Consider the following 26,034-nt stretch of genomic DNA (forward strand, 5'->3'; position numbering starts at 1 on the left):
CACTGTGAAAAAGTTTAAGGTTTTTTTTTTTAAAATAAGTTCTTCATGTCAAATTTCTTCACGATATGTTGCCATTTTCTGAGTACTTATTTACGGATAATCGAAACAACTAAGGAAATAATCAAGGAAAACCTTAGAAACCACAAAAGGTATAATTAAGCATTCAATACCAAAAACTCAGTCCGCCTGAAGGTACACAAAGTCCACATCAATAAGCAGATTCGTAAAACATCTTTTCTGAAGTTGGCCAATTTAGTTTCGAAATAATTCATTATTTCCTGTTGATACGCTGATTCTTAATACGAAATTTAAACTGAAAAAAAAATCAGCACACATATATTATTTGTTTGATGTTGAAATCATATATTAAAAACACTTTATAGAACCAACCAGAAATCTCTGAAAGTGGCACGTCATATTACAAAATAAGGATATTTTTCCATGTGAGTAATCTTTTTGATCAGAATTACTTTGGTATGTTGTTTGTTGCTCTTTTTACGTTGATATTATAATGAAATAAAGCCATATTTTCATATAAAAGATTTACATATCTTATTTCATTGAAATATTCATGGACAAGGAAATTAGAAAAATAAATTATTCTTTAACACAACTAAAGGGTTTTGTGGCACTCGCGTTCGTTACAAATTCTATTGTAGTTATTTTTTAGAATAACATTTAGATACAAACTTTTTGATATATATATATATAAAAATCTTCAGAAAGCATATTGAATTAAATACCCAGGGAATGAAAATCTTATGTAATTTTAATAAGTCTACTCTATTAAATTCTTGAAGTTTCTATGAATGAAGATTATTATTTTTTTTATAAAAACAAACAACAAAGGGATAAAGAATTGCTTTTTGATAAGTTGAAACCTGATCATATCCTTTTGGCACATTTTTCTGGAGGAACAACCGACAAGTTATTAATTTCTTGCCATAAATCCTGACATATATTGCAAAAGCCTTTTGAAAGTGTTGAAAGGTATAGAGTTTATGTGCTTTGATTAGGTATTCATTTTTTTTTCATTTGATATTAAAAGTAAAAATATCCTGTATTCAACTTTACTCTTTAATCAATTTTGAAATTGTTTGTCTAATTTAAGAGAATATGTCAAAAGCAAAATATCAGTCAATATACTAGTATTCTCTTTTGCAAAAATTGAAAAAAAAACTAAGTTAAAAATATAAAATTGGTACAGCTCAGGATTCGAAAGAGCAAAGTGAGGCATTTTAACGCTTAATGGAAAAATCAATAAACGCTTTACTGAAGTTTTCACACTTATTAATTTGTCATTCTGTCATAAGAGAATATATACCTAGAATCAATAATATTATTGCAAATGTTTCAGAATACCCTCTTTTGCAAAACAAATTCATTTAAGAAAAATATCAATTTATTAATAATAAGGAAAGAATACAGCTCAAATATTTCGATTATATATATAAACAAATAAGTTCTTGGTTTAGGTAACAATATAGAAAAAAAGTTTTCAGTAGAAGATAACACAATAATCCATTTCTCTCAAATTTAATCCAGAGCGCTTTCGCCTGATCGGCTCTTCAGTAGATTTCAAATTGTAACCTGGTTGTGAAAGCTTTCAATGTCAAAAATTGTCAGTTTTAAGTGCATCATTAGAACTTTTATAATTGTCAACAGAAAAAAACAGCATATGTTTATTTTTATGTTTTATTTTGATTTTTCAAAAATAACAGATCAGCTGATTCTTTTTAAAAACTTCAAAACAAAGTCTCATAATACAAACATTTATATAATGGACGGACCATATCAGTGCTAACAGTACAAGACATTCGACAAACTCCGATGTAAACATAAAATCAAGCAATACCAAAGAGGCTATATTCCATTCATCTAAATAACAACATTTTCACACGTAATACATAAATAAAATAAACAAAGCAAGTCAGATCACATTTTAAACTGTCATCCCCAGTCAGCAATGTCAGTTTTAATCTCCCTTTTGAAAAAATAATCACATATTATTATAAATGCAAGATCTTTTTGTAAAATGATATTTTTTTTTTCAAATATACCAGATCTAATTATTTAATCCAAATAAGATTAAGAAAGCTCTAGTATTTGTTTATTCTTAATACAAGAATGTTGATGTCATTGTTTTATTTCAGAACAAAATGTTTCAGTAATGCTAAGAAAGACCTCAGGTAACAGATGGTAAATGTATTACTTCTACATAAGAAAGTACCTTTTTTTAGTAAACATGTACAGGAAAAAAAGGAATAAAGAGGGGACTCTTTTCAATTTTGTAAACAAAAAGTATCTTACATTTACTCAAAACAATACAAAAATAAAAGATTCTTAACATTTATGGAATGAAAAGATATGTTTATAATCAAATTCAAAATAGTATGCAAATTATTTAAACAGATTGATATCAATTTTGACATCGTCTTTATACTTTCAATGATAAAAATATAGATGGCTACATTTTGGAAAACAAATTTCGTACTATTCTTTTTTTAGTTTCGTTTCTACAAGGAAAAAATATGTGACACGTAGCTATACTATATTAATTACACGTACTAAAGCCTTCTGTAAAATCTGAACAGTCATATTTAATATTGTAACTGAATAAAACTTGAAATTACGAATTTGGTTAAACGTTTGCATATGATATACGTAAAATAAATAAATAAATAATAATGATGAACAAAGGACAATGACTATCCGCTGTGCAGAAAAAGGCTTAATTCATAAAAGAAATTTCATATTATACTTTAGGGGTCCAGGACGGACAAATAAACAGTGTACAGCGATCCCCTGAGCACGTCTTTCACTAAACGATAAAAGTATGAATTAACAAACCCTCAAACCCCCAATTACGAAAGTTAATGAATATATGCAAAAAGGTTACATAATCTTTTCATTTTCATTAAAATATTGACATTTTCAATTTAATTCAGATCTTTATAACTATATTCCACTTTTATACTGATGTCAGTTTTCTTTATATATTTACAATTATTTATAGTAAATGAAGTACACTACTGTTCATATTGGTACACTGAACAATTTTCATTAGTTATTTTGTTATCAATTCCGTGATATAAATGTCTGAAACTTTGCATTCCAAAACAATTCTTCACTACATCCTCCTTCAATGCTCTGCATTCTCTACTTAAAAAACCTTAAAAATAGTTTCTTTTCTTGTTAATAAGTAATTAAAGAAACTAATATTTTTATATACTGTGGCGACTGTATTAAAACGTGAATTGAAACTCCCTACACAAAAAAACTTGTTAATAAGTAATTAAAAAATCTAATATTTTGTTGTACTGTGGCGACTGTATTAAAACGTGAATTAAAACTCCCTACAACAAGAAAATTTTCATGCACTTAAAGCAAAGTAATATATTACTAACAAACAGATTAGTTTTTCAAAAAAGAGATGGTTATCACCATTTATTGAACTGATGTAGTCCTGATTTTTTTGTTCTTTATTGGAAGTGTTTAGTAAAGTCAGAAATGGTGTGCTTGCAATAGACTGGAACAGAGTTTTAAAAATTCCAAGATTCTTCATTGATTTATATGGTAATTTGAAATTAAGCATAGTTATGCTTACACAGTATTTAATGAGAATTAATAGATGATATTTTTAAAAAAAAATAAACAATTGTAATATTTTTATATACTGTGGCGACTGTATTAAAACGTGAATTGAAACTCCCTACACAAAAAAACTTGTTAATAAGTAATTAAAAAATCTAATAGACAAGACAAAACTCTAATGATAAGTAACATTAAATCCAAACTCTAACTTGTACTAAATCCACTGAATCTAGCTACAAAATTTGATTTTACTCAGTTTGATTTTCACTCTCCAATAAACAGTATGACGAACATAGCGGTACGACTATATACAATGTAAAGCTTTCTGTTGCTACATGTATTTTTACCCGAAAAAATACCGCTCGACAAGGGAAATTCAACTTTCTCTAAAAGACAACTGAAAAATATGAATGAAAAATTCAGATGCAGTTTGACTACAAGGGGAACAACTCTTCTACCTGATACACCCAATTGAATAGATTCTTCTTAAAAATTGAAAAGCAATTGAACAGATTGAGAAGCATTTTAAGGTAGCATGGGACATCTGCCAATACTAATATGAATGGTTAAAGTACATTATTATAATAATTAAAATTCTTTCACCAATTTAGAATTTTTTTTTTAATTTTCTGGAAAGGTAAATATTTTAAAATCTCCAGCGGGATTCGAACTCATGACTTACAGCTTCGTAGTGAAACCGCTAATCCACTGCGGTGACAATTACGGGAAAGAAACTATTTATAAAATTAAACTTGCTTTTATTGTTTTTTTTTTGTTTTTTTTTTTTGGGGGGGGGGGGGGGGGGGGGTAAATAGTACGTCACAACATGGAGATGCCCCATACCACATTAAAGTGGCAGTGTCACGATTTGAACTGAACATGTTCAAAATGTCTTTTTCTATTCTTATAGTTAACAATGCTTTACTCAGATATTTTGAAAAATAACTAAAAAGTGAAGGTCCTGTGTTGAGATATATGTGATGTACCACACTCACAATTCTTTGTTATGTTAACATGGTTGCCACGTTTTCCTTCCTTGCTTGTATATTGTAAAGAAACCATTATTTATCCTTTTTTTTTTCATTTGCATGTTGCTTATGAAAACATATATAAACAGAATAAAGTGTTTGTCTTCTATCATTTTTTTTAAATTCGAGTTTTAAACACTTTCTTTTTTCTATTCAGCTATCATTAAGTAGTACACAAAACAAGGCATGTTTACATAACAAAGAATTTTGAGTTTCATACCTCCCTTGAATTATGACAACTGACTTTCAAGTTTTTGGTTAACTGTTGGGAATATTTTAGTCAAGCATCTAGACTACTTAAATTTGAAAATATAAAATGTGTACATTTAAACACAAACTGCATGCTACCACGCCCCTTCAAGTGTATAAATTGATAGTATTGCATGCAATATATGCTTAAATAAAATGGCAATTAAAGATTGCTATTAATGCCTGCAAGTTCTTAGCAGTTAGACCCAAACATAAAATAAGCTGCACACTTCCATGTTCTATGTCCATACCCTGGTTTTGAAATTAAAGACCCCATATACCAGTGCTTTAGCAAAAATTGAATGGTAATAGAGGGAGTCTCTAAATAAACTACTAATAGAAAAGAGTTTTGCATACGGTTGTGGTAAAACCATAATCATAACAGAAAGACAAAATTAGTGGGAAATGAATTTCAATGCAGTTAGAAAAGGCTTCACAACCTCAAATTCCTATATGAATACTATATATTTAATGAACTTATTAGGCACAAGCATGAATCTCTCTATTCAGTGGTCTCTGAAAAAAGAACTTAATTTTGGTTTCCTTTACTTCATTAGCCTGGTAGCCTGGTTCCCAAGGCCTTTGGTTTAAATTTTTAAGCCACAATTTCTGTGCAGAGTGGTATAATTATTGGCTATGTAAAAAAAATTGTAACTATTATCAAAAACTTAACTTAAAGATATCCCAGAAGTTTATGGAGAGATTATTCAGTGGTCTAGTACCCTTAAATAATTATTAATTAATGTCCTGGGGATGCTTGAATAAAAGTAGGTGTACTAAGTAGGAAATAAGAATAACTAAAAAACTAAAAAAAAAAAAAAACCCAAACATTTGAAGTACATTAACATTCTAAATGACTTATTAATTCACAATAATATAATATTGCAGTGTGCACCATATCTCTTCATAGCCCCAAAAAAGAAATCAATTAAAAAATACAATTCATATAACAAATTCTAAAATCAAAAAGCCATTAAAAAAAAAAGAAAACAATTATTATGACTTGTTACGTGGTTAACTTGTGGAGCTGCTAGCTAATTTTTGCTGGATATTTCTCACAAATGCATACAACTTTGCGGACATGCCCAGCTTCATGGTGCCCCAATGGTGATCCTCATCGACGTCACTGCTCCGCGTTGACATGGACCAGCTGTCCGTACTGTTGGCCATCGAGTCTGATATGGTCACCCACTGATGCGTGAGAAAAGACAGGAGTTTCTCCAACACCCTGTTCTCGGTGCTCTTGTCCATTGGTTTCAGTTTTTCTACTATCTTGATAAGATATTCCAAGGTAAATCTCGTACCCTTACAAATAAAAAATTATCATACTTAAACTTTGTAATTCTGAAAGATTTGAGTGTGGTCTTCGGTGTGCAAAATTGTGTGCATTCTAATGAAATACATACAGTAAACCTTATCTATATCTATACTCTTGTTTGTTTAACGATATCTTTAACACACATTTATTAAATCTAACACAATCAAAAATCAAATGATAGAAAAAAAATTTAAAAAATTATATTTCTTCACAAATGTTTACAGGATTGGTAAGAAGACTGGCACCATTTTTTTTTTTTTCAAGACTAAAGCTCTCTCTGAATATGCCACAAACAATCTTAATCAAAAAAAGTATAACAAAACATCATTATCTTTTGCTTTTCCACAAATTTTGAATTTCCAAAACATTTAAATTCTAAAATTTCTCTGATATTACCGGTAAGTTAAACAATGGTTTTAACACAATCCTTTATCTTATTTTACATGATATTAGTTTTAACACCCTTCCTTAACTTTTTTTGTCATATTTCAGGCAATCATATTAAATTCTCTTCATATTAAGTTTAAAGTATACACACTACATTGTAATCAAGTTTAAGTTACCTTTTCTAGTTTTTGGAGACCTGTATCGGGATCATCTGAGAACTGCGCCATCAATGTCAGATCTTGGGCTCTTAAGACAGGAACCTGTGAATCAATACCAAATTGCTAATAAATCATTTAAAGTGTCAGCTCCTTTTTTCTCATAATTTCAGTTTTACACTTTAAATACCTTAAGATATGACATATAAATGTCATGTATATATACTGTGGAATCATTTAATTTCATGGGGGCCAATTTCGTGGATTTTGGGTTTTTTGCTGATTCGTGGGGATGTAATTCCATGGATGTGTCAGTTTTCAGTTTCAGTAGGTAACCTAAATCTTTTATAATTAGTTTTCGTTGAGGATGTAAATTCGTGGGCAAGGGCTACCCAAGAATACAACGAAAATTGAGCCACCACAAATTCTAATGAATCCACAGTACATTTTTTTTTCCAAAGTTAACTTAAAAGAAAGTTCAATAATGCCTACATGTTGCTAATTAGGTGGGATTTATTTGATACATATTTTCTAAAATCACAATGCACGTATATAAATATTGACAAAAATGTTGAAAAATGAATCCCAAATTAAAATCGCAAATTTAAGAATGTATGGGACACCTCCATATTGTGACGTACTTCCGATTGAAATAAACAATAAAATCAAGTAAAATTTCATAATTGTTTCTTTCCCAATTTACTTTTATCCACGTTAATATTGACAGGTGTCCTATACCACCTCAAGAATGCAAGACTCTTGAAGTACAATGATGCCATTTACAACTCTAACCTTGAGGTGATCCAGCCAATCCCACATGACCTGTGCCAGCACAACTGGGTCATTTTCCAGAACTAGGTCATGCCAAGCATCCTCATTCTCATTCAGCTTTGTCTGTAAATAAATGAATGTCAATACCGAAACATAACAAAACATATGCATTAATAAGCTCAAAGCTACCTGGTTTAAACTTCAATTATATTGAAAATCTGAAAAACTGATGATTAATGAATTAGTGGAAAAAACCATCAAACTTGTATTTAAAGAAACTTATCTTTCAATTGTAGATTATTAACCCCACAGGTTTTATTTTTGTTGGTAATAAGCCAGGCCATCATTTTCTACCTGAAGTTAACTAATAACAATAATCGTCATTATAGTCACCTCTAAATGTTCCGCCTGAGCGAACTGTTCGTCGCTGATCTCCGTTGCAGACAGTGCCTCCACCACTTGTTTAACTGACAGCACCACGCAGGTGGAGCCCAGCAGCTCATCTGTGGAGGTGATCTCGGCCACCTCACTATTCTGTCTCGAGGCTATAGATGGTTCGCGAGAGGAATTACTGTCCGAATCATTATTTTCACTGATTTTTAAAACCGCTTTTAACTTTTCATCACTGAGGTCCTCCATACTCACACTACCATTTTTCATCAGGGGTGGTCTTGATGTCTTATGAGTCTGCAGCGAATTGTTTGAGTCATTTCTTGGTATTTTGCCACCGCTATTGGTTTGGCCCTCTGGGGCACTTATACTGAAGTTCAACCTTTGAGAAGACTTGCCATTCTGTGTGGAGGTTTTCAGAGAAATGTCTGATCCACTGCGTTGAGTAGACTCGGTTGTTGCCTCTAGCTGTACAGACATCATGCTACTTTGAGTCGAGCGCCTACTGCTCGAGCTGAACTTATTTAAGGACTGTCCTAGGCTAGCCAACTGTAGGAGCTTTTCACAAACTACATATATTACCTATACAAAACAATAAATACAAAAGTCTCAACTCATATTCCTAAAACATGTTATGAAGTTTTTTAGATAGAAAAAAATAGCACTGCTGTTAAGGATTCTCTGTACAGTTGCTTAGTAAGTCATCCGAAATTCTCATTTAGGGTGCAATTCATAAAAATCAATATTGGAAAAAAATTTGTCTATCCCAAAAGTGTTGTCTCTAAGCCCAATTGAGTTTGAAATAGCATAAAAGATTTGACTGCATGATCATCAGACATAAAACAAACCTTTGGCACATGTTTCAATTTCCTGGCCTCGTAACCATGAAGTATGTGTTTCTGACGATTCAGATACTGCTGTAGTGTGAATTCATGTGAACCAGCTGACCTGAAAATAAAAACAAGCAACATTTTGTATTTTACATAAATATCCAATTTTTTAAAAAATCTGCAATGGTGGAATTATGGTAGAATACATCCTATATATAATTTTCTTACCCTTTTTCAGCTAGTAGATGTAATATTATCATGCATAGGTAATATGATATTACATGTACTAATATAATTATTCCACTAACAGGATGGAAGGTTGATTAAGCTAGCTTGATCAAGTATGCAAGTTGTTAATAATTCATCAATTTCCGAATGACGTACCTTTCAATGAAACAATGACTACATCCCCTCCCCCTTTCCCAAGCAAACAACACGAACCCATCAACCTTTTAATGGGGCCGAAGATTCAACATTTATTTTTCAATTGCATGAGCAACTAATTTTACTTAGAAATAAAATCTACAGCACAGTACGAAATACATAGCAATCCTAAATGATATATAGGATTATATCATATCTAAAATTAGACTAAATTGTATGAAAGCTAGTGCTTTGTATGATTTGTTTTATTGTAACAACCATTATGTTATGACTTTTCTCATTGGGGAGGAGAGTACAAAGGTACAGTTGAACTTCCATACCTCGAACACTGATATCTCCATACAATGGATATGTCAAAGTGATTTGAAAGTCCTAACCACATATAAAGGTCCCAGCAGAATTAACTCAGGACATACAGTTCCTTAGTTAATGCTCTTACCCACTGCGCTACACTGTTAGGTAACAACATTTTGGAAAGAAAAATTTAATTATATATATTATACTTTATTGTTTGTTTCAATAAAAAGTACATTTATATGTCACAATAGGAAGGTGTCCCAAACTACCTTAAAACAAGGAGAGCTTGAATGATAATATTTGTTTTATTACATTTTTTGATTTGTTAATAAATGAAGGGGTCCGACTTCTGCTCTCAAGTCTGATATCATTACGTTTGAATTACAGTAATTGTACATGTGCATGTATTAATACATTAAAAACATTAATAAGTAAAACAAATATTTAAATAATAGAAAAATAAATTCTCAAAAAAATGCTTTTAAAGACTAACAATTATATTCTCTACAAGAATATTGTATTATATAAAATGAAGAGAAAAAAAGAGAAACTTAAATAAAAAGAATTATTTTAAAACAACAAAACAGAGATTATATGCAAAGAAAAAAAGTTTGGGGAAGTATAACCCATGATAAGGTTCATCATTTAGTTTTAAAAATGTTTTTACAGTACCATTAAAAAAGTTGACATATATTGTAACAAATGCTTCTTTAATGTACAAATCTTGAGCAGAAAAGAGTTGGTATTACATGCAAGATGATTATTTTGATTCCCCTTTGTGAATCTCTAAACCCTACAATGTAGCTGGCATTTGCTAAAACATATACATGTAAAGGTACTGGCTATGCTATTTTAACTAACAGTATATCATATATATTGAAGTATATCGTATATATACAGGCTGATTAAAAAAGGGAGAGAAAGATGGGAGGGAGGGGGGGGGGTGGCTTAAAGTTTAATGGTTCAGGATTGGAGGGGAGTATTGGTTGTTTTTTTGTTGGGGGGGGAGATAATTTGAGTAATTCTTTTTAAAAGTTGACTATGAAAAAAGAAGAAAATGTATGAATGCTGGGCATAATTTACATGCTGTGTGCATACCAATTAGTTATTCCAGTCTTCTTCATCACCCTAGATCTTTAAGATTTAAAATTAAAGAAAATAAGAAACAAACAAAAAACGATAACTCTTGATCTTGATTACAAATCAAAGCCAAAAATTAGAGGAAACTTTGATTTCTAAGATTATTGAATCAGTCAAAAACAATTTTTTTAAATCACACTTGATTTTTAAGGGGGCTGGATGGTTGTGGCCATTTTTTTTAACTATGTTTATCTCCTTTAAAAGAAGAGCTCTATATAAAGATGTTTAAAATATGCAAATTTTAACTCTCAAATCTAAGAATTCTTTTTAACAAAATGATAATTTATGGCTAACTAAATAAATTTATAAAATTTTAAGGACTGGTACATCTGATGGTTAATTTATTGACCACCCAGCCCCCTGAAGATTTAAAATCAAAGCAATTCAGACCAAAAAAAAATCAATATTGTAAATATAGCTGATATAAATTAATCATAACACAAAACAAATGAATTTTAATACACACATACACACACATCAGCATGCTGTGCATATATGATTAAGACTAGATTTCAAGAAAATTAATTATCAAATCAAATAATCATGATTATTCCAAAATCTATATACCTTTATTGATTTTGCTGAATGATAATTTGTAGATGGGATTTGTTTACTAATTACCTTGAGGCAAACACCACTCTGAAAGGCCTGAGGTACTGTTCAAATTCTTGTACACATTGCATCTGTCCTCTGGTTTGTATGGCCCCTTTCCTACAAAATATCATCAATTAATCAGAGCTTACTGTACATGTGCTCATTTCTTTGCATGTTGCAAATTTTGCGAAAAAAGTAAACTTGTAAATATTTGTATTTGCGTTAGTCCTTTTTTTTTTACTTAAGAATATTTTTAAATCATTTAAATATTAATCAATAATAAGGTTTTTTTTATGATATGAGAATGGTTGAAAACAAATCACCCAAAAAAAAAAATTAGGTCAATGTGAAAAACCCATTGACTATGAGAAGACAAGGGCTCAAAGATGAATAATGTTGTGTTCAGAAATCTTTGTTAAACTTAATGCTTTCGTTCTATATTTGCCATATTTGACTCTGAGAGAGAGAGAGAGAGAGAGAGAGAGATATTTTATGAGGTCAAAATCAAATTCTGAGAAATGTGTGTAAAATGAAATCAGACTTCTGATTTCTGCGTCTATGGAAAATTGAAGGAGGATATTAAATGGTAGATGTAAAGAAAGAGACAGATAGGCAGACAGGCAGACAGACAGACGGACAGACAACAGACAGAAAGTTTACCTTTGAGATCTGACGTAATGAATGGCTTCAGAGCCGGACATTCTGTTGGTGTACACTAAGTAACAGGCAATGATCACGCCAGTCCGACCTGTAAATGAAACAGAGTTACTGATTTAAAGAATGGACAGACATTATTTTGCAAGGTTCACAGAAATCTTGTCATCACAAATAAATTTTTCTGGGGTAAATAAGTCTTTTATTGTTTTGATCTGCAACATGTTAAAGATCTACATCACATTTATATTTTGAATTCACAAAAATAATTCACAAAAATTCACATTTTAAGAGTAAAAAAAATTGGGGCAACAGCTTTGTTGGTATACGTTTTATATTTAATCATTTATGGCCAACTACTGATATCAAAGCATTTTTTTCCTTCTCTTTATAGCTAAATTAAACACACTACAATGATTATTATGTAATAAAACTGCTTGGGTATTGAGGGTACCAACAAAGTCCAAGAACATTACAATGTAATGGATGTAATCATATAAGTGGTGTGTGGTGTATATGTAATGATTACACATACACCACACACCACTTAATACATGATTACATCCACAGAAACTGAAACTTACCAAGACCAGCATGGCAGTGGACAGCGACCTTGCCCTCTGACACTCCAAACTGAATGACCTTGACCATATCAAGGATAGTACTGAGGGCAGCCACCCCGTAGTCTGGCCTACAAAGCAGGGGAAAAAGAAATATTTTGTTGTTGACTTCCATTCATAGAAATTTTATATACATATATATTAGAAATCTGAAACTAATTCTTCATGTTTTGAATATTAATTTTTTTTTTTCGCTGCATGATTTTATTATCTAAATAGAACCATTTTAACAAGAGCTTGGACTTTGGGTAGTTGTGTTAAACAGCATTATGACGTAGGCCTGTCTATTTCATTGCAAGCCACTCAGCCAAGGTTCTCTGAAATCAACAAGATTTGTCTGGCGTTTGAGCTAAGACTACGCAATTGGTGCATATTTCGCTTAAACCACATCATTCTTAATTTGTTTTGACGCAAGATATAGAGAGCAACGTCCTACTGCAAATCCAAGGTCTTGTTAAAATGGTTCTAAGTGCATGGGTATACAATCTCAGGTAACTTAGAAACCTCACTTATTGATGCTTATAAAAGTGCAAAGAAATGAATTTTATGCCCTGGATATATTTATAAAATGTTGAAAATAATTGCATTGGATTCATTTGTTATCATTTGTTGTATAAAATATTTTTTTTATAGATTTTACAGTCAACAAAAGAACACAAAAAAGCTGTACAAAACCCTCAAATAATAATAAAATACTGTATATGTATCAAGGCATTTATAAATCACATGATATTTGAAATGTCAAATTATTTGATGTAAAAAAAAAGTGACAAAATTTGCAAAGGAAAAACAGCTAGCTCAAAATTAGCCATATCAAAACATTTTTTGAAAGTTTTCTCACTTTTTTTCTTTAGATTTTTCACAACGATTACTAAAAAAAAAATCAGTCGTCTAAAACTTCAGAAACTGTAGAATTTCAACAATTTAAGGGCAGTTAAAAATATGCGTGCAATGAATTTTGTTAAAAATTTAACCTCCACAATAATTGTTAATATATCAAAACATCTACCAAATTTCAAGACCTGCTTTTCTTTTGATAAAAAAGAATGTGACTGAGAAGTTAACAAAATCCTCTTACCATCCAAAATTGTAGAAGAAAACTGGAAAGAAAAATAATTCAATATTAAACAATTGTGATTACTTAAGAGTTATCTCCCTTAACACAGATTACTATATACCAGTATACATAAATACATGTAATACTCAGGCAATGAAATCTTTACAGCAAATTATTACGATTGCATATGATATCATAATACATTCATTATGAGAGAGAGAGAGAGAGAGAGAGAGAGAGAGAGAGAGAGAGGGTCATTTGTTTCATTTTAACATAAAATTTCAAGATTATGAAAATTTTAAAAATTATCTTCTTTCACTTTGGTTGATATTTTTACATGTACCAAATATCCTTTCAAATAGAAATAAAAAGAAATTTGGTTTTAAAAATTAAGTATAAGACTAGTTTAATAGATTTGGTCACAAACATTAGTCAACAAATTTTATTTGAATTTTGATTCTGACTTCAGTTGGATTTCTTTTCTTTGAAAAAAAAAATATAAAGATTTATGCATGTTTATATTTATGGTAAGAAATATAAGGGAAATTTTGAGCAGAAAATATCTGTAGCTGAGAAATGGTCAGTGTCATTTAAAATAAGTATCATGTAACAATTTTATAGTGCAAATTAACATCTAAACTGACGCGTCTAAACCCTCCTAAATAGTGAGATGGCCTGAACAGCAAGATGGAGATTATAATCGAACTGTAGATTCCGTATTTCACGCGAGTACCTAATTCCACAATTCAACCGTTTTGCATCAAATCACGAGAATATAAAATCAGGAACGCCAAATTCTTATCAAAGTTTCAAGAGATGTGCTACTCCTGACTTTATGCGATTATTCATTCCTCCCGTTTAATTAGGAATCCACAGTGAATACCTTTTGTATTTTAAAATGTTTATACTTTCATTTGACTATCTAAGCTCATGTTAACAATGATAATGGCCGCCGGTACCTGTATTTCTTAAATGACTTATTGTTTTTTCTGAACAAAACGATGAGTTGGTAATCAAATACATTACAATTAAACAAAGTAAAATAATGTTCATTATATTTGTTATAAAAACATATATTATAAAACCCTAAGCTGGCATATGTTTTAAACCAGCTTATATTCAGGTGCATGTTTTTATGGCAAGATTTAGGGGCTTATTTTCAAATCCTGTTTAATAATCAAAACAGGCTTATAATATATATAGTTATTATCTTAATTTGTAAGGCTTTGTAATTTGGAGGGGGAAAAATGCTTAAGATAAAAAAAAAAAAAAATTATATATATATATTAATATATGTGTGTGTGTGTGTGTGTGTGTGTGTGTGTGTGTGTGTGCAAAACATTACAAATACAAAGCGGCTAAGTTTTTTTGAGGATAGACATACACAATGATTTTGAAAAGAACTTATTTTTACTTCATGTAAAACTTGTTATTATATATATTTTTTAATAAATATAGTAACAAGCTTAAGTTTTACATATTGTAAAAATAAAACTTCAGTTTAAATTGAGCCAAAATATATCTTTTTTTTTTTTTGGGGGGGGGGGGGATAAAATAAATTCTATTTTTAATGAATATATTATCTTAGAGAAGGGAGGAAATTAAAACAAAGAGAAAATACTGTAAATTTCCATTCAAAATAAAAAATATTTTTAAGAAAAAAAATATTGAAAGGTAAAAATATACTTTTACACATGTAATTACTTATAATAGTTACGGTACATGTAGTTATATTATTTTGGAAAAAGAAAAAAAATTAACTTCAATTTACCAGCAATAACTATAAGGGCAAAAGAAAAGAACCAAAAAAATTTAATTTCTATTTATAGCTTAAGGATTCAAAGAAAAACAAAAATAAAATACTGTGCCATATATATGTATTAATCATGGTCAATAACTGGGAGTATTAACAGGAGAAAATATAATACGAAAAAAAGTCAGGAAATTAAGGGGAAAATTTGTAACTGTTTTTGCAACACTGTTACTCTCCATCAATATCTGATGAAAATATTTTCTAGGTTAAAAGAAAAAAAAAATGAAAAGAAAATTACTGTTATTATCCATCAATAGCTGGGGGTCGTATGAGAAGCCCGCCTTCTCCAGCCCCTCCCCACAATCTGCGTGCTCCCCCGGCTTCTGGAGATTCAGCACACTCTTGATGTCATTTCTAAAAATAGATGAACAGAATCTGTAACAACTTTTAAAATTGTATTTCTTTTATGTTTGCTGCTAAGCACTCAATTCTCACAAAGTATTGTGAAATATCATTAGAATTAAAAGCCATTTGATATTAATGAATTAATTACAGCATTTAGTTAACAATATCAGACTCTTAAATGCTTCAATTATTCCTATAGTACTGCGGTATCATTATTATTATGTGGGATTGTATCATTCTTAAAAATCTTAAAACAAAAACACCCTAAAAATTTTATCAATAACTGACAGGAAAGATGGTACGTGCATGTACCTCTTTTAGATATGTAATCTAAAGCTTATTTCTGCAAAATGATGTAAACATGGTAAACATGTACTTATATATAATCTATTTATATCAAAGACAAAATGCATTTGGTAACATATTCAAAGTAAATACAGATATCAAACATATTTATGCACAAAAAAGTGCAATTTAAAAGGTGCAAGGAAATTTCCCTATTTGATCTAAAAATACATATCTTTTGAAAAAATGGTTAGAAATTGAACAGATCCTCAATTAAAGTATTACCGGTTTTTTCAACTCTCAATAATAGCATTATAATCAGGCTATTTTCACAATATAAGGAAATATTAGGTCTTTAACACACAAAGACCCCATGTATACTCACTGTATTTCCTCGTGTCGTGTCGACTTCTTTATTAGTTAACAATAATCATGAAAGACCGAATTAGTCAAACCATTAAATAAATCAAATGGGAATTCAAAATACTCTAAATTTTAAGGAAACTTAAAATCTTAATACATGTACATATCAGATGAGTGTTAAAAGTTAAGAATCAAAATAATGTTATCACCAGCTAGTTTAGAACCTGTCTCGAAATGGGTAAGGGATAGAGGGAAAAAAAGACACATTCAAAAAATTATCGTTATACCAATTTAATTAAGGTTAAAATACAGTACACTAAAAAAAAAAAAGAAGAAGAGAACAGTCCTTATATTTATACCTACATATAAGTCCTAAGGACTTTCAAATCGCTTCAACATCTATCGAAATTCTGAGATTTTCGAAATACGTACTGAAGAATGTTTAGCAATAAATTACACATAACATGTAATTGTTAACTGACTGCATAAATTTTTTAAACAAAAGACATTGGAAGCAGATCCTCCTAAAATTTAAAAGTTGGGTTAAAACCATGCAATGATACAAGAAGGGGGTGGGGGTGGGTTAAATTTAGTCAGTTCATAGCGTTTACTTGTGAAACTGCTCCAGGATCTTGTGTTCCTTCATTTGTTTGGTGGATGGTCTAGCCATGGCCAGTATGTTGTCTGTCACCCTAAAATATTCAATAACGATATCTCTCAAACTATTATTACATGTGTATTATGCCCCCACCCCCCCCCCCCCCCCCCCCCCCCCCGTTACTTGCTCTCAATTTTTAACTTTTTGCAATACAGGGTATATGGATCTTACTCTGTTTCTGCTCTCCCTCTTTCTCTCGCTCTCTGAGTCTCTCTCTCTCTCTCTCTCTGTCTCTCTCTCTCTCTCTCTCTCTCTCCATTTTTTAAAGGTTTCATTATTTTCATCATAATTATTTTTTCATAAAAATTTTAAAATGATTATCTTAAAATCATGTAAAGAGAATGCATTTAACAAGTTTGAATTATAGATCCTACCAGTTGGAATAGAGTCCCTCTATCGCCATTTGCTCGATTGTCCAGTTTTCTGAGGTGCAATATTTGCATTTTTTGCCCCCACAGAACAAGGCACACTGCCTCTCACCCGAAATCAAGGACCGGGCATGCTCTGAAAACTTGGTATACTTAGCTGAGGGGTGTCTGCCTGTTAAAAGGAAATTAAAAAAAATAAAATTAACATATGAATTATTATAAGATATATACTGTAGATTCCTTATTTTACGCGAGTACTTAAAAAATTTTTTTAATTCTTTCATAATAAATAGACTACTGTAAATTCCTAATTAAACTAGGATTTTAATTAGGAATTTACAGTAGTCTATTTATTATGAAAGAATTAAAAAAAATTTTACAAGTTTTCCTTCCTTTTTTTTTTTTTTTTTTTTTTTTGGGGGGGGGGGGGTTAAAGAGGGTATGAGTTGATTTGCATACATACATGCACATACGTTGTATAGTGTTTATGTTTTTCAATCTTGCAGTACAATGCATGTTAAATTACTATCGTACTTGTACAATTCTTTTATAAATGTTAATGATATTTAATTCTTTTTTCCTCTTTTTAAAAAAATTCTTTATTGTTCTTTTCCTTCATGTATTTGTATTCATGGACATTAAAATAAAATTCAACAGAAACACATGAATACGTATACTACTGCTTTCAAGAGCAAACATGAGGTAAACAATATCTCAAGGGTTTTTCCAGATCTATTTATAAAGACAACTATATACTGCTCAATAACAACATTAGCTGTTTTTGAAATAAACAGACTACTAAGTTTTGTTATACACATGTACCAATAATATTTATGAAAATTCCAATATCAATAAATAACACAAAAAAATAGCACCTTAAATATAATTGGTGAGGATCTTAATATTAATATAGAAATGACTTAATAATGCAGTTATAAAATTGCGTGCACAGCTTAGAAAAATTCAAATTAAAAATTTTGTTCACCAACTATCTGATATTGAAGCCCATGAATTATAATGGAGAGACTGATTGCATTTATAATAGCCATTGCCCTCACTTTGATTTCCAGTACTCATGGTAAGAGCTTTTAATTGTTTCTTTGCATCATTATAATTAAATTATAACAGTTTTAACCTATAACATTTAAACATGAAATTGATCTTAAACTTTTCAATTTTTAATAAAATATTGATCCATCTAATAATACTGAAGCATCATCAACAACTGCATTTATACTAGAAAGAATTTAACTTTACTAATTAAAAATACTTAAGAAAGAATTTAAAATGCATTCATAAAAATAACTTAACGATATAGATGTACATTTCTTATAATTATTTCAGATCACACACCAGAATAATCTGGTTTAATTTTACTTGGGAACTAGCTATGATCTCACTCCTCACGTTTTGATTTCATTGTGCAGATGATCATAACATTATACATGTATTTAAAATAAAAACAATTTTATTTACTTAATTATGACAAAATGATACTGACTACATATCTAGGCAAGCTGGATAAAATCTTATAAAATTCTTGATATTCAAAAAGTTTTTATTCAAAATTAAATTAAATTGTAACTACCGGTATAATTATAGAACTCGTCTATTTTAAGTGCAAAAAGGTCACAAAAAAGTTCATGCAACTTCGTACAAAATGTTTTTGTAATCCGGGCGTCATACTCTGAGTGTGACCATTGTGCACAATAAAAAAACAATATTGGAAGAAATGAGTTTGCTTAATCAAAAATACTGACAACAAATGCTGAATCAAGCTGAGATTGTATTTTAAGTGCAAAAAGATCAAATTATCTGGGCCAAAACTCAGAGGGATGAATACTGCCCCCCCCCCCCCCATTACCATTGTATATCTTTAAGTATCTTTTGTGTACAAATTTCAGTGATATACCTCTCAAAAAATTCTTATACAACAACATGGAGGAGTGGGATACCTTAATGTTTATTTAAACAATAAAATGCTTTCTTTGGTGATTCATTCGGGATATGAAGGTAGCGACATTGCAGGAAAAATACATAACCCGCTAACACATAACCCGCGTTAGCGGGTTATGTTAATTTTTCCTGCAATGATCGCTACCTTCATAACCCGCATGAATCGTCAAAGAAAGCATTTCATTGTTTATATTAACATCTTTCTTTAACTAATTAATAAACTGATTATGAAAAGTTAGTAAAACTCACTAAATTACTGTAAGAAATAGAGGAAATTATGCTTGGTAGATGTAAATATAAAACTGTAGTTTAATTTTTTGTTATTCATTTGTTTGTTTCACAGGTTGAATTTGTGCTTTGGTTTTTCAGGGTTTTTTTTTTTTTTTTTGGGGGGGGGGGGGTATTGTTGCAAAGAAATTAGTTTCACAGCATTTTAAATTTAAACAAAAAATTATTATTTAAGGAATGAATTTAATTTTTTATAGTTCTTTATATATGATATAAAATGGTTTGGAGCAGTTTCAGTTAATAAATCGCGAAGCGGTTTATAAAAAAGCAAAAACTGTCCCAAACCATTTTCTATCGTATTAAAGTAATAAATATTGAATTCATTGCTTATGATTTAATTTTTTGCTATTAATTGTTCATAAAACATTCATTTGACCTTTTAAAATTACATCAAATTGTACAAAATCAAACGTAACGTCAGGTGGATTGATATATTTTTGATGTTATTCTTAATAAATATGACATGGGCAACATTCTTGATACAATATAAAATAATATTTGCCAACCAGAATGCGTGTTACAACCAGAATTAAATTATTTAAGTTTTATTACGATTCTAATTAATAAATTAAATTTCACAGGAGCTGCAGCAACCCACAAATCCTGTCTATGGTCTGACAAAAATGGAAAAATCACTAATGAGCCTTATGATGAAGCATCAGAAATTTGTTGTGAAAAGTCAGGGAAACACACAAAAATAAATCACCAAGGACATAAAATTGATTGCTGCGGGGGTAAGTTGTTTTTCCGTTTCACTCTGATTTTTCATTGTTCATTTTTTTCTGTTAAAAAATAACAATCAGTGTAACATGTCTGCTAAATACATGTAAATGAACCAACTTTATTTCACAATTTACTAGAGATATATTTGTTCGCAGTGACTAATTTTTCAAGATCAAAATGTCGATTTTAATCTAGAGACTTTAATTAATACCTGACATACCTGACACAGATGAAGACTGGTCTGCGGCAAGAATTTATATTGAATTCGCGATAACAAGGCTTTCGGAAACCTCGCTAAAATATCTCACAAGCAAATAAACGTTGGTTGGCAAAAAATATTGATGTGATTGTATATATACATGTATGTACACACAATCATACAATGCACTTTCACTGTTAGGTATTGGAGGGGTGGGGGGGGGGGGTCAAATTGTGTCAAATGTTAAGAGGAAGCTTATAAATATTTCATAAGGGCTATAGAAACTGCAGTGCTCTTAATTTAAATGAGGGTATGACATATGACATTTAATACTCAGTTCACTCTCACCAGGGGAGAATTATTCATAAGGATATATAAATTTGTGCACATTTTATTCACCCATGTGAACTGTCTGCACGTAGAAATAATAGTTAGCAGGCCTGATGCATAAAAATTGTATTTTACCCTTCATTTTTTGTTTACATCAGAAAAATTACATCACTGCTATTTTTAAACCACACCCCAAACCCAATTCGGGGCCCCAACCCCAACACCCCCTAAATCCAACAGTGATATCCCCAATCATCCAAAACATGATTTCTCTCATACTGTACGTGATTACAGTATAACTGTTTTGTATTGACAACAAACAGAAACCACGATAGACACCGAATCCCAGGTCTGCTGTGTGAATCAAACTTATGACAGTCCCATCACACAAGGAAACGATGCTGGAAAGCACAGAATCTGCTGTGGTAGCACCCCTCACATTCAGCATGCCAATTGTAAGTAAAGTAATACTAAATAAACTCTAGCAGTTCAAATTCAAATAATATTGTAACATATAATTTGATCTTTAAAAAAATGGCTGAAACAGCTAGGAAAGACTTGATTGTGCCTAGCCATAGTCATAGATTTTTACTATATAAATCCTTGTATGAATTAAATTATTTCTGAAAACTCTAGATGATCAGCTTAAACATTTTATAGACCCAGCTAAGCTTCCATTTTTTAAAAGATCTTTACTTTTCTTCTGCATGCAGTGACAGACCACTACTGCTGTGGAGAAAACTACATCTCCAAAAATCTGGGATGCTGTGCTGAAAAACCTTACAATAGGTCAATGTCCTATTGCAAGAGAAATACCGGTACCGTTTTGGCCATCGGAGAAGGTATTTGTGGCTCACAAATTTATAATCGGAGCCACCAAAAGTGTTGCGGTGTTTCTACTCTCCACAACGTCTCGGCAGCAGACGCACAATATCGGTGTTGTGGCAGCGAGCTATACAACAAAAAGACTAGTCAGTGCTGTAGGCCCCAAAATATCGTACAAAACTTGACTGGCCAATGTTGTGGAAAAGGTGATAACAGATTATTGTCAAACCAGAAATTATTATGTTTTCTACTTTATAATTTTGGTCTCATTATGAAATCATGAAGAGGATACTGTAATACCTTTTCTGGAAATCATGTTCTTACTACTGTAATGTCAGTCAGAAATCTGTTATTTTGAATATTTTTCAATCATTAAGATTTTTGAAAGTTTAAAAAGTAAGTATAATGTACATGCATGTGTACATAATAAAGAAAATTAAACCATAAATCCTTCTGACCAGCTAAAAATTCCACATGAGATAATAATTTAAAAATTCAATGAAGTATTTTTTTTCAAAATTTTAAACTTTTCATTTCCATCCATTTTTTTTACAGCATGCTTATCTCAAAAATACATTTTATTAATTCACTTGCTTTCATAACATTTGTATATAATATGAAATATTTACATTTTCCAGTGTCTTAATTTGCCTGTGATAACACTTCGCATCGATTTTGTACTATATATAACCCATAAATAACTTCAAATGACGCCAAAATGAGGCGCCAGCGGGATTTGCTTATTTCTATTTAAATATTAAATCATACAATGGCTTAAAATTATATAAATATAAGTAAGTAATAATAAATCATTCTTTGAATATTATTAAGTAATAATTTTGGTCAGGGCGTGATCAATTCTATCATAAAGCCCTTTGGGCTTTATTGAATTTGATCATTCCCCAACCAAAATTATCACCTCATAATACTCAACGAATGATTCCTAGTGCCTAAATACAGGTAGCTATATATAAAAGCTAAATTTGGTACATGTATTTTGCAGGACTGTACAATACAAAAACAGAAATCTGCTGCCAAGGGAAAACAATTACATCATTTGGTGTACTTGGTTGCTGTGGGGGAGGAGCCTATAACATCACTGACCCACAAGCTGGCTGTTGTTCAAAGGGGCCCAAGACATGGAAAGCTTACAGAAAAGACAAAGAGATTTGCTGTGATGGTATGAACTATAAAACTATACTTTTACAATACTGTGGGTTCTTTAATATTTGTTGAATACCAATTTTCATGGATTTTGATGTTGAGTTGATCCATGAAATTGAGTTTTTTCATTTATTGAAGTGCAATATCTAATAATATATGCATACATGTATTGTATTGAAAAGTATAATCATTGAATCCATGAATTTACATATCCTCAATGAAAACTGATTTTCACTTATCAACGAAAATTAAAACCCATTGATCATGGTACTCTATATTGTTCTCACAACTTGAACCTGCGATTTGATGACAGCACTTTAATTGTTGCACCCATCTCATTAACTGAAACTTCACTATCTAAATATTTCATAAGAGTGGTGCACTATTAATTCATCTGCTCATATAAAATCACTAGATATTAAAACATGTACACACTAAAATCCAGTTACAATATATTTGGAGTAAAATCCTATACTTTTTAAGGGACCACCTTACCCTGGAAACATCAGGGAATTCACAAGTAATGCACAGATCGGAGTCTGCTGTTTGGGGGTCCACCCCCTCCCCCTGGAAAATTAACCCTTCTTAAATTCATATGGTAAAGGTATCAAAGATAGGATTATACAAGACTTCCACCCTCATCCCAGCTAACATTCCCCCGGCCCTCTTCCCTTGGACCCCCCCCCCCCCCTTCTCCTTCCCCCTCTGCCTTTGGGAACATTTTCTGGATCCCTGGACTGCAGGCCAATTATATTCTACTTTAATTAATAAAAGTATACTTAATAATTATTAACACTTTTAAAAATATAATGAAAAAACTGCATGAACTTTCAAAGAATTCATGCTACAACTGTATTTTATACTTTTTGAGATATGTGCAAAATAAAAGTCTGTCTTTCAGATACCACCACCAAACGTAAAGGCAATAAATAATAAAAGCATTAGTACACATTGACTCTTTTTATCAGGGGCAGTTCACTCTGTCATGCAGACTAGTGTCACTGGGAACCTCTCTTGTTGTGGGAACCAATCATATTCTCTGAGACAGGAACTGTGCTGCGGCCACGAGACTAGAATCGTCCTCAACAAAACTGCCTTAGATCATGATCAGTGCTGTCCTAATGGCCCCACAGGGCAACAATATGGCCCCACAGGGCAACAATACAGCTCCTGTAAGAAGGGCGAACCAGTGCCAACAGAGGGGTCCAGCATGTGTGGCAAAGCACCCTACAACCAAACCAGGGACCTCTGCTGTAACAATGAAGTCCACAGAGACGGGACGGCCATTGGAAAAAAATGCTGTGGTTCATCGACTTGGGCCTATTTTCCTAACAATGAAACTTGTTGCTTTAATGAAGCGAAACCTAAAGCTTTAGGGTGAGAGAACAATTTTTTTAAATGTAAATCTGTTCTAGATATAAGAACCATTTCCTCACCCAGGTATTCTGCAGTAATATAAATATGACATATGAAAATTACATGTACCCTTTCAAATAAAGTACATGTTATTGTAATACAAAAAATGCTAAAACAAAGTTCAATTTTGCGCATTGTTATAAGCGGTGGGATCTAATAAGATAAAAAATATTGTTCACCCTTGTAAAAAAAAAAGTCTACAACTAAAAACTATCTATTGGCATGATGTTATACACAGTTAATAATTTGTGATTTTGATTTACCGGTAATTATATAACAAGACGACAAATTGTCATTACAAATATTTTGCACAACTGAATTCATACGAACAAATTCTTAAGCTAAACTCAATAGTTACGGCTACGTAATGAACACAAAGTATTTTTCCAAATTGAAAATGATAAAGAACATGCCAAGCCAATTTTTGAAGCATAACAGAGATTTTTTTTTCAATTATATGAAGATGCCTTGGAAAGCTGCCAAGTTCCAAAGACAAAACATCTATAACCCTGCCTGGATCGCCTCGGACTAGCGGCATCTGTAAAATTTGTTCCCCAGAATGGAAACAACCACAAATGGTCGAATCTCACATCAAATCCCAAACTATTGACATTTGCACTAAAAAAGGTAATTGAGTTAAAAAACATATTCTCTTGATGTCTCTTTTCAAGAAGTACATAGTAAAAAATAAAGGGATTTTTAATAATATGATTTTAAGAAGAATATACATTTAAGTTTTGAGGACTTTTATACAGTACAATTTGTTCTCTTTAATTTCACATTAGCACTTCATTTTTTAGCAATAAAACTGCAAGTCATTTCTGTCTCACCCAACACCACCACCTCACAGTTTCCATGGACTTGGTTGAACGTTTCATACAGAAAAAACATCTACAAGAGGGATGGCAAGACCACCACCCCCGGGAAACAATCATTCAACCTCTTCTTGCCCTGCAGGTGCGACAGGCTGGACGGTATGAGGGGTAGGCCAGCATTACTGCTAACCAACATAGATTTCAACACCCAGAGAATATTCCTTGGAGACGGAGACCTGATTTTGCCCTTACGTAAAAATCTGATGAATCGTGTACAAATGCTCTCGAAAGTCTGTCCAAACAATGTAGTGAAGGATATCTATTCCCTACTGCAGATCTCGCCCATTGAGTCACGGAACAGTAAGTGATGACTACGAGTCAACTGACACACCAAAAACGTGTCAAATACGCAACAGGGCGTAAATTAGCTGCAGGTCTGTGGCTCCTGTGAAAAAATTCAGATGGACAACCTGGGAGGTACAGTGCTACCCATTAAAAAAATTGTATATTTATTGCGCACAAAAACTCAATGCGCTAGTTTGTGACTAATTAAAAATGAAGATATTCAGTTCCAACTTGCAGAATTCTTTGAGCTTATTTGAAAGTGAAATCTCAACACTTTTTTTTTCTTGTGAAATATAATAAGCAGAATCCAAGTAGTTCATCAAAGTTTTTCACTAAGACTTGCTCAGTCAGAGCTCAGTCAATGATGAGTGTACATAGTTTTTATCAATTAAATTCATTTGATATGAGTATGAGAAATAAGAACAAAGTTCCTCAAATTTAATCTTTATTCCATCATTGTCCAATAGATGGTATTGAAATGGCTTTAAATTGTTTTTACTCTATAAAATAGAGTACATGTATTATAGGTATGTATAGAATCATTTCACCTTTTTTTTCTTGTTTTATTTTGTCCAAACCTTATTTGATTTTGCATTATTCACGTGTGTCTTGGAAACTAGACATTGAGGTTTTTTTTTATTATAAAAAAATAACCATTGGCAAATATTAATTT

The 26,034-nt window shown here is 31.2% G+C and overlaps 2 protein-coding genes across 6 annotated transcripts in view; one reads left to right on the forward strand and one right to left on the reverse strand.

Annotated features, from left to right (window-relative positions):
* Positions 1-4,389: 4,389 nt before the first annotated feature.
* The window catches only part of LOC105335056 (protein tyrosine phosphatase domain-containing protein 1), a 30,052-nt gene continuing 8,407 nt past the window's right edge, over positions 4,390-26,034 (reverse strand). For 3 of the 4 annotated variants that reach the window (XM_011438719.4, XM_011438718.4, XM_034449183.2), the window contains 13 exons: positions 17,307-17,472; positions 16,886-16,966; positions 15,520-15,635; positions 13,490-13,511; positions 12,376-12,482; positions 11,798-11,885; positions 11,165-11,254; positions 10,502-10,537; positions 8,741-8,840; positions 7,896-8,474; positions 7,524-7,625; positions 6,753-6,836; positions 4,390-6,176 (listed from right to left, as the gene is read on the reverse strand). In XM_011438719.4, the coding sequence (XP_011437021.3) occupies positions 5,886-6,176; positions 6,753-6,836; positions 7,524-7,625; positions 7,896-8,474; positions 8,741-8,840; positions 10,502-10,537; positions 11,165-11,254; positions 11,798-11,885; positions 12,376-12,482; positions 13,490-13,511; positions 15,520-15,635; positions 16,886-16,966; positions 17,307-17,472 (1,862 nt within the window). In that variant the 3' untranslated portion in view covers positions 4,390-5,885. The remainder of the gene's footprint in view (positions 6,177-6,752; positions 6,837-7,523; positions 7,626-7,895; positions 8,475-8,740; positions 8,841-10,501; positions 10,538-11,164; positions 11,255-11,797; positions 11,886-12,375; positions 12,483-13,489; positions 13,512-15,519; positions 15,636-16,885; positions 16,967-17,306; positions 17,473-26,034) is intronic. The other variant, XM_011438721.4, reaches the window with a different exon arrangement.
* Positions 18,263-25,981, forward strand: LOC105335054 (uncharacterized). Of its 2 annotated transcripts, none has more exons than XM_066081956.1 (8): positions 18,263-18,378; positions 20,126-20,278; positions 21,120-21,251; positions 21,510-21,827; positions 22,625-22,801; positions 23,754-24,162; positions 24,665-24,828; positions 25,002-25,981. In XM_066081956.1, exons 1-8 carry the CDS (start codon positions 18,318-18,320, stop codon positions 25,382-25,384), a joined length of 1,797 nt encoding a protein of 598 aa, XP_065938028.1. In that variant the 5' UTR covers positions 18,263-18,317; the 3' UTR covers positions 25,385-25,981. The 2 variants fall into 2 exon arrangements, with proteins under 2 accessions (XP_065938028.1, XP_065938029.1); XM_066081957.1 differs by having other exon boundaries at positions 21,516-21,827.

The sequence above is a fragment of the Magallana gigas genome, chromosome 4 (assembly GCF_963853765.1).
Source record: "Magallana gigas chromosome 4, xbMagGiga1.1, whole genome shotgun sequence".
NCBI lineage: Eukaryota > Metazoa > Mollusca > Bivalvia > Ostreida > Ostreidae > Magallana > Magallana gigas.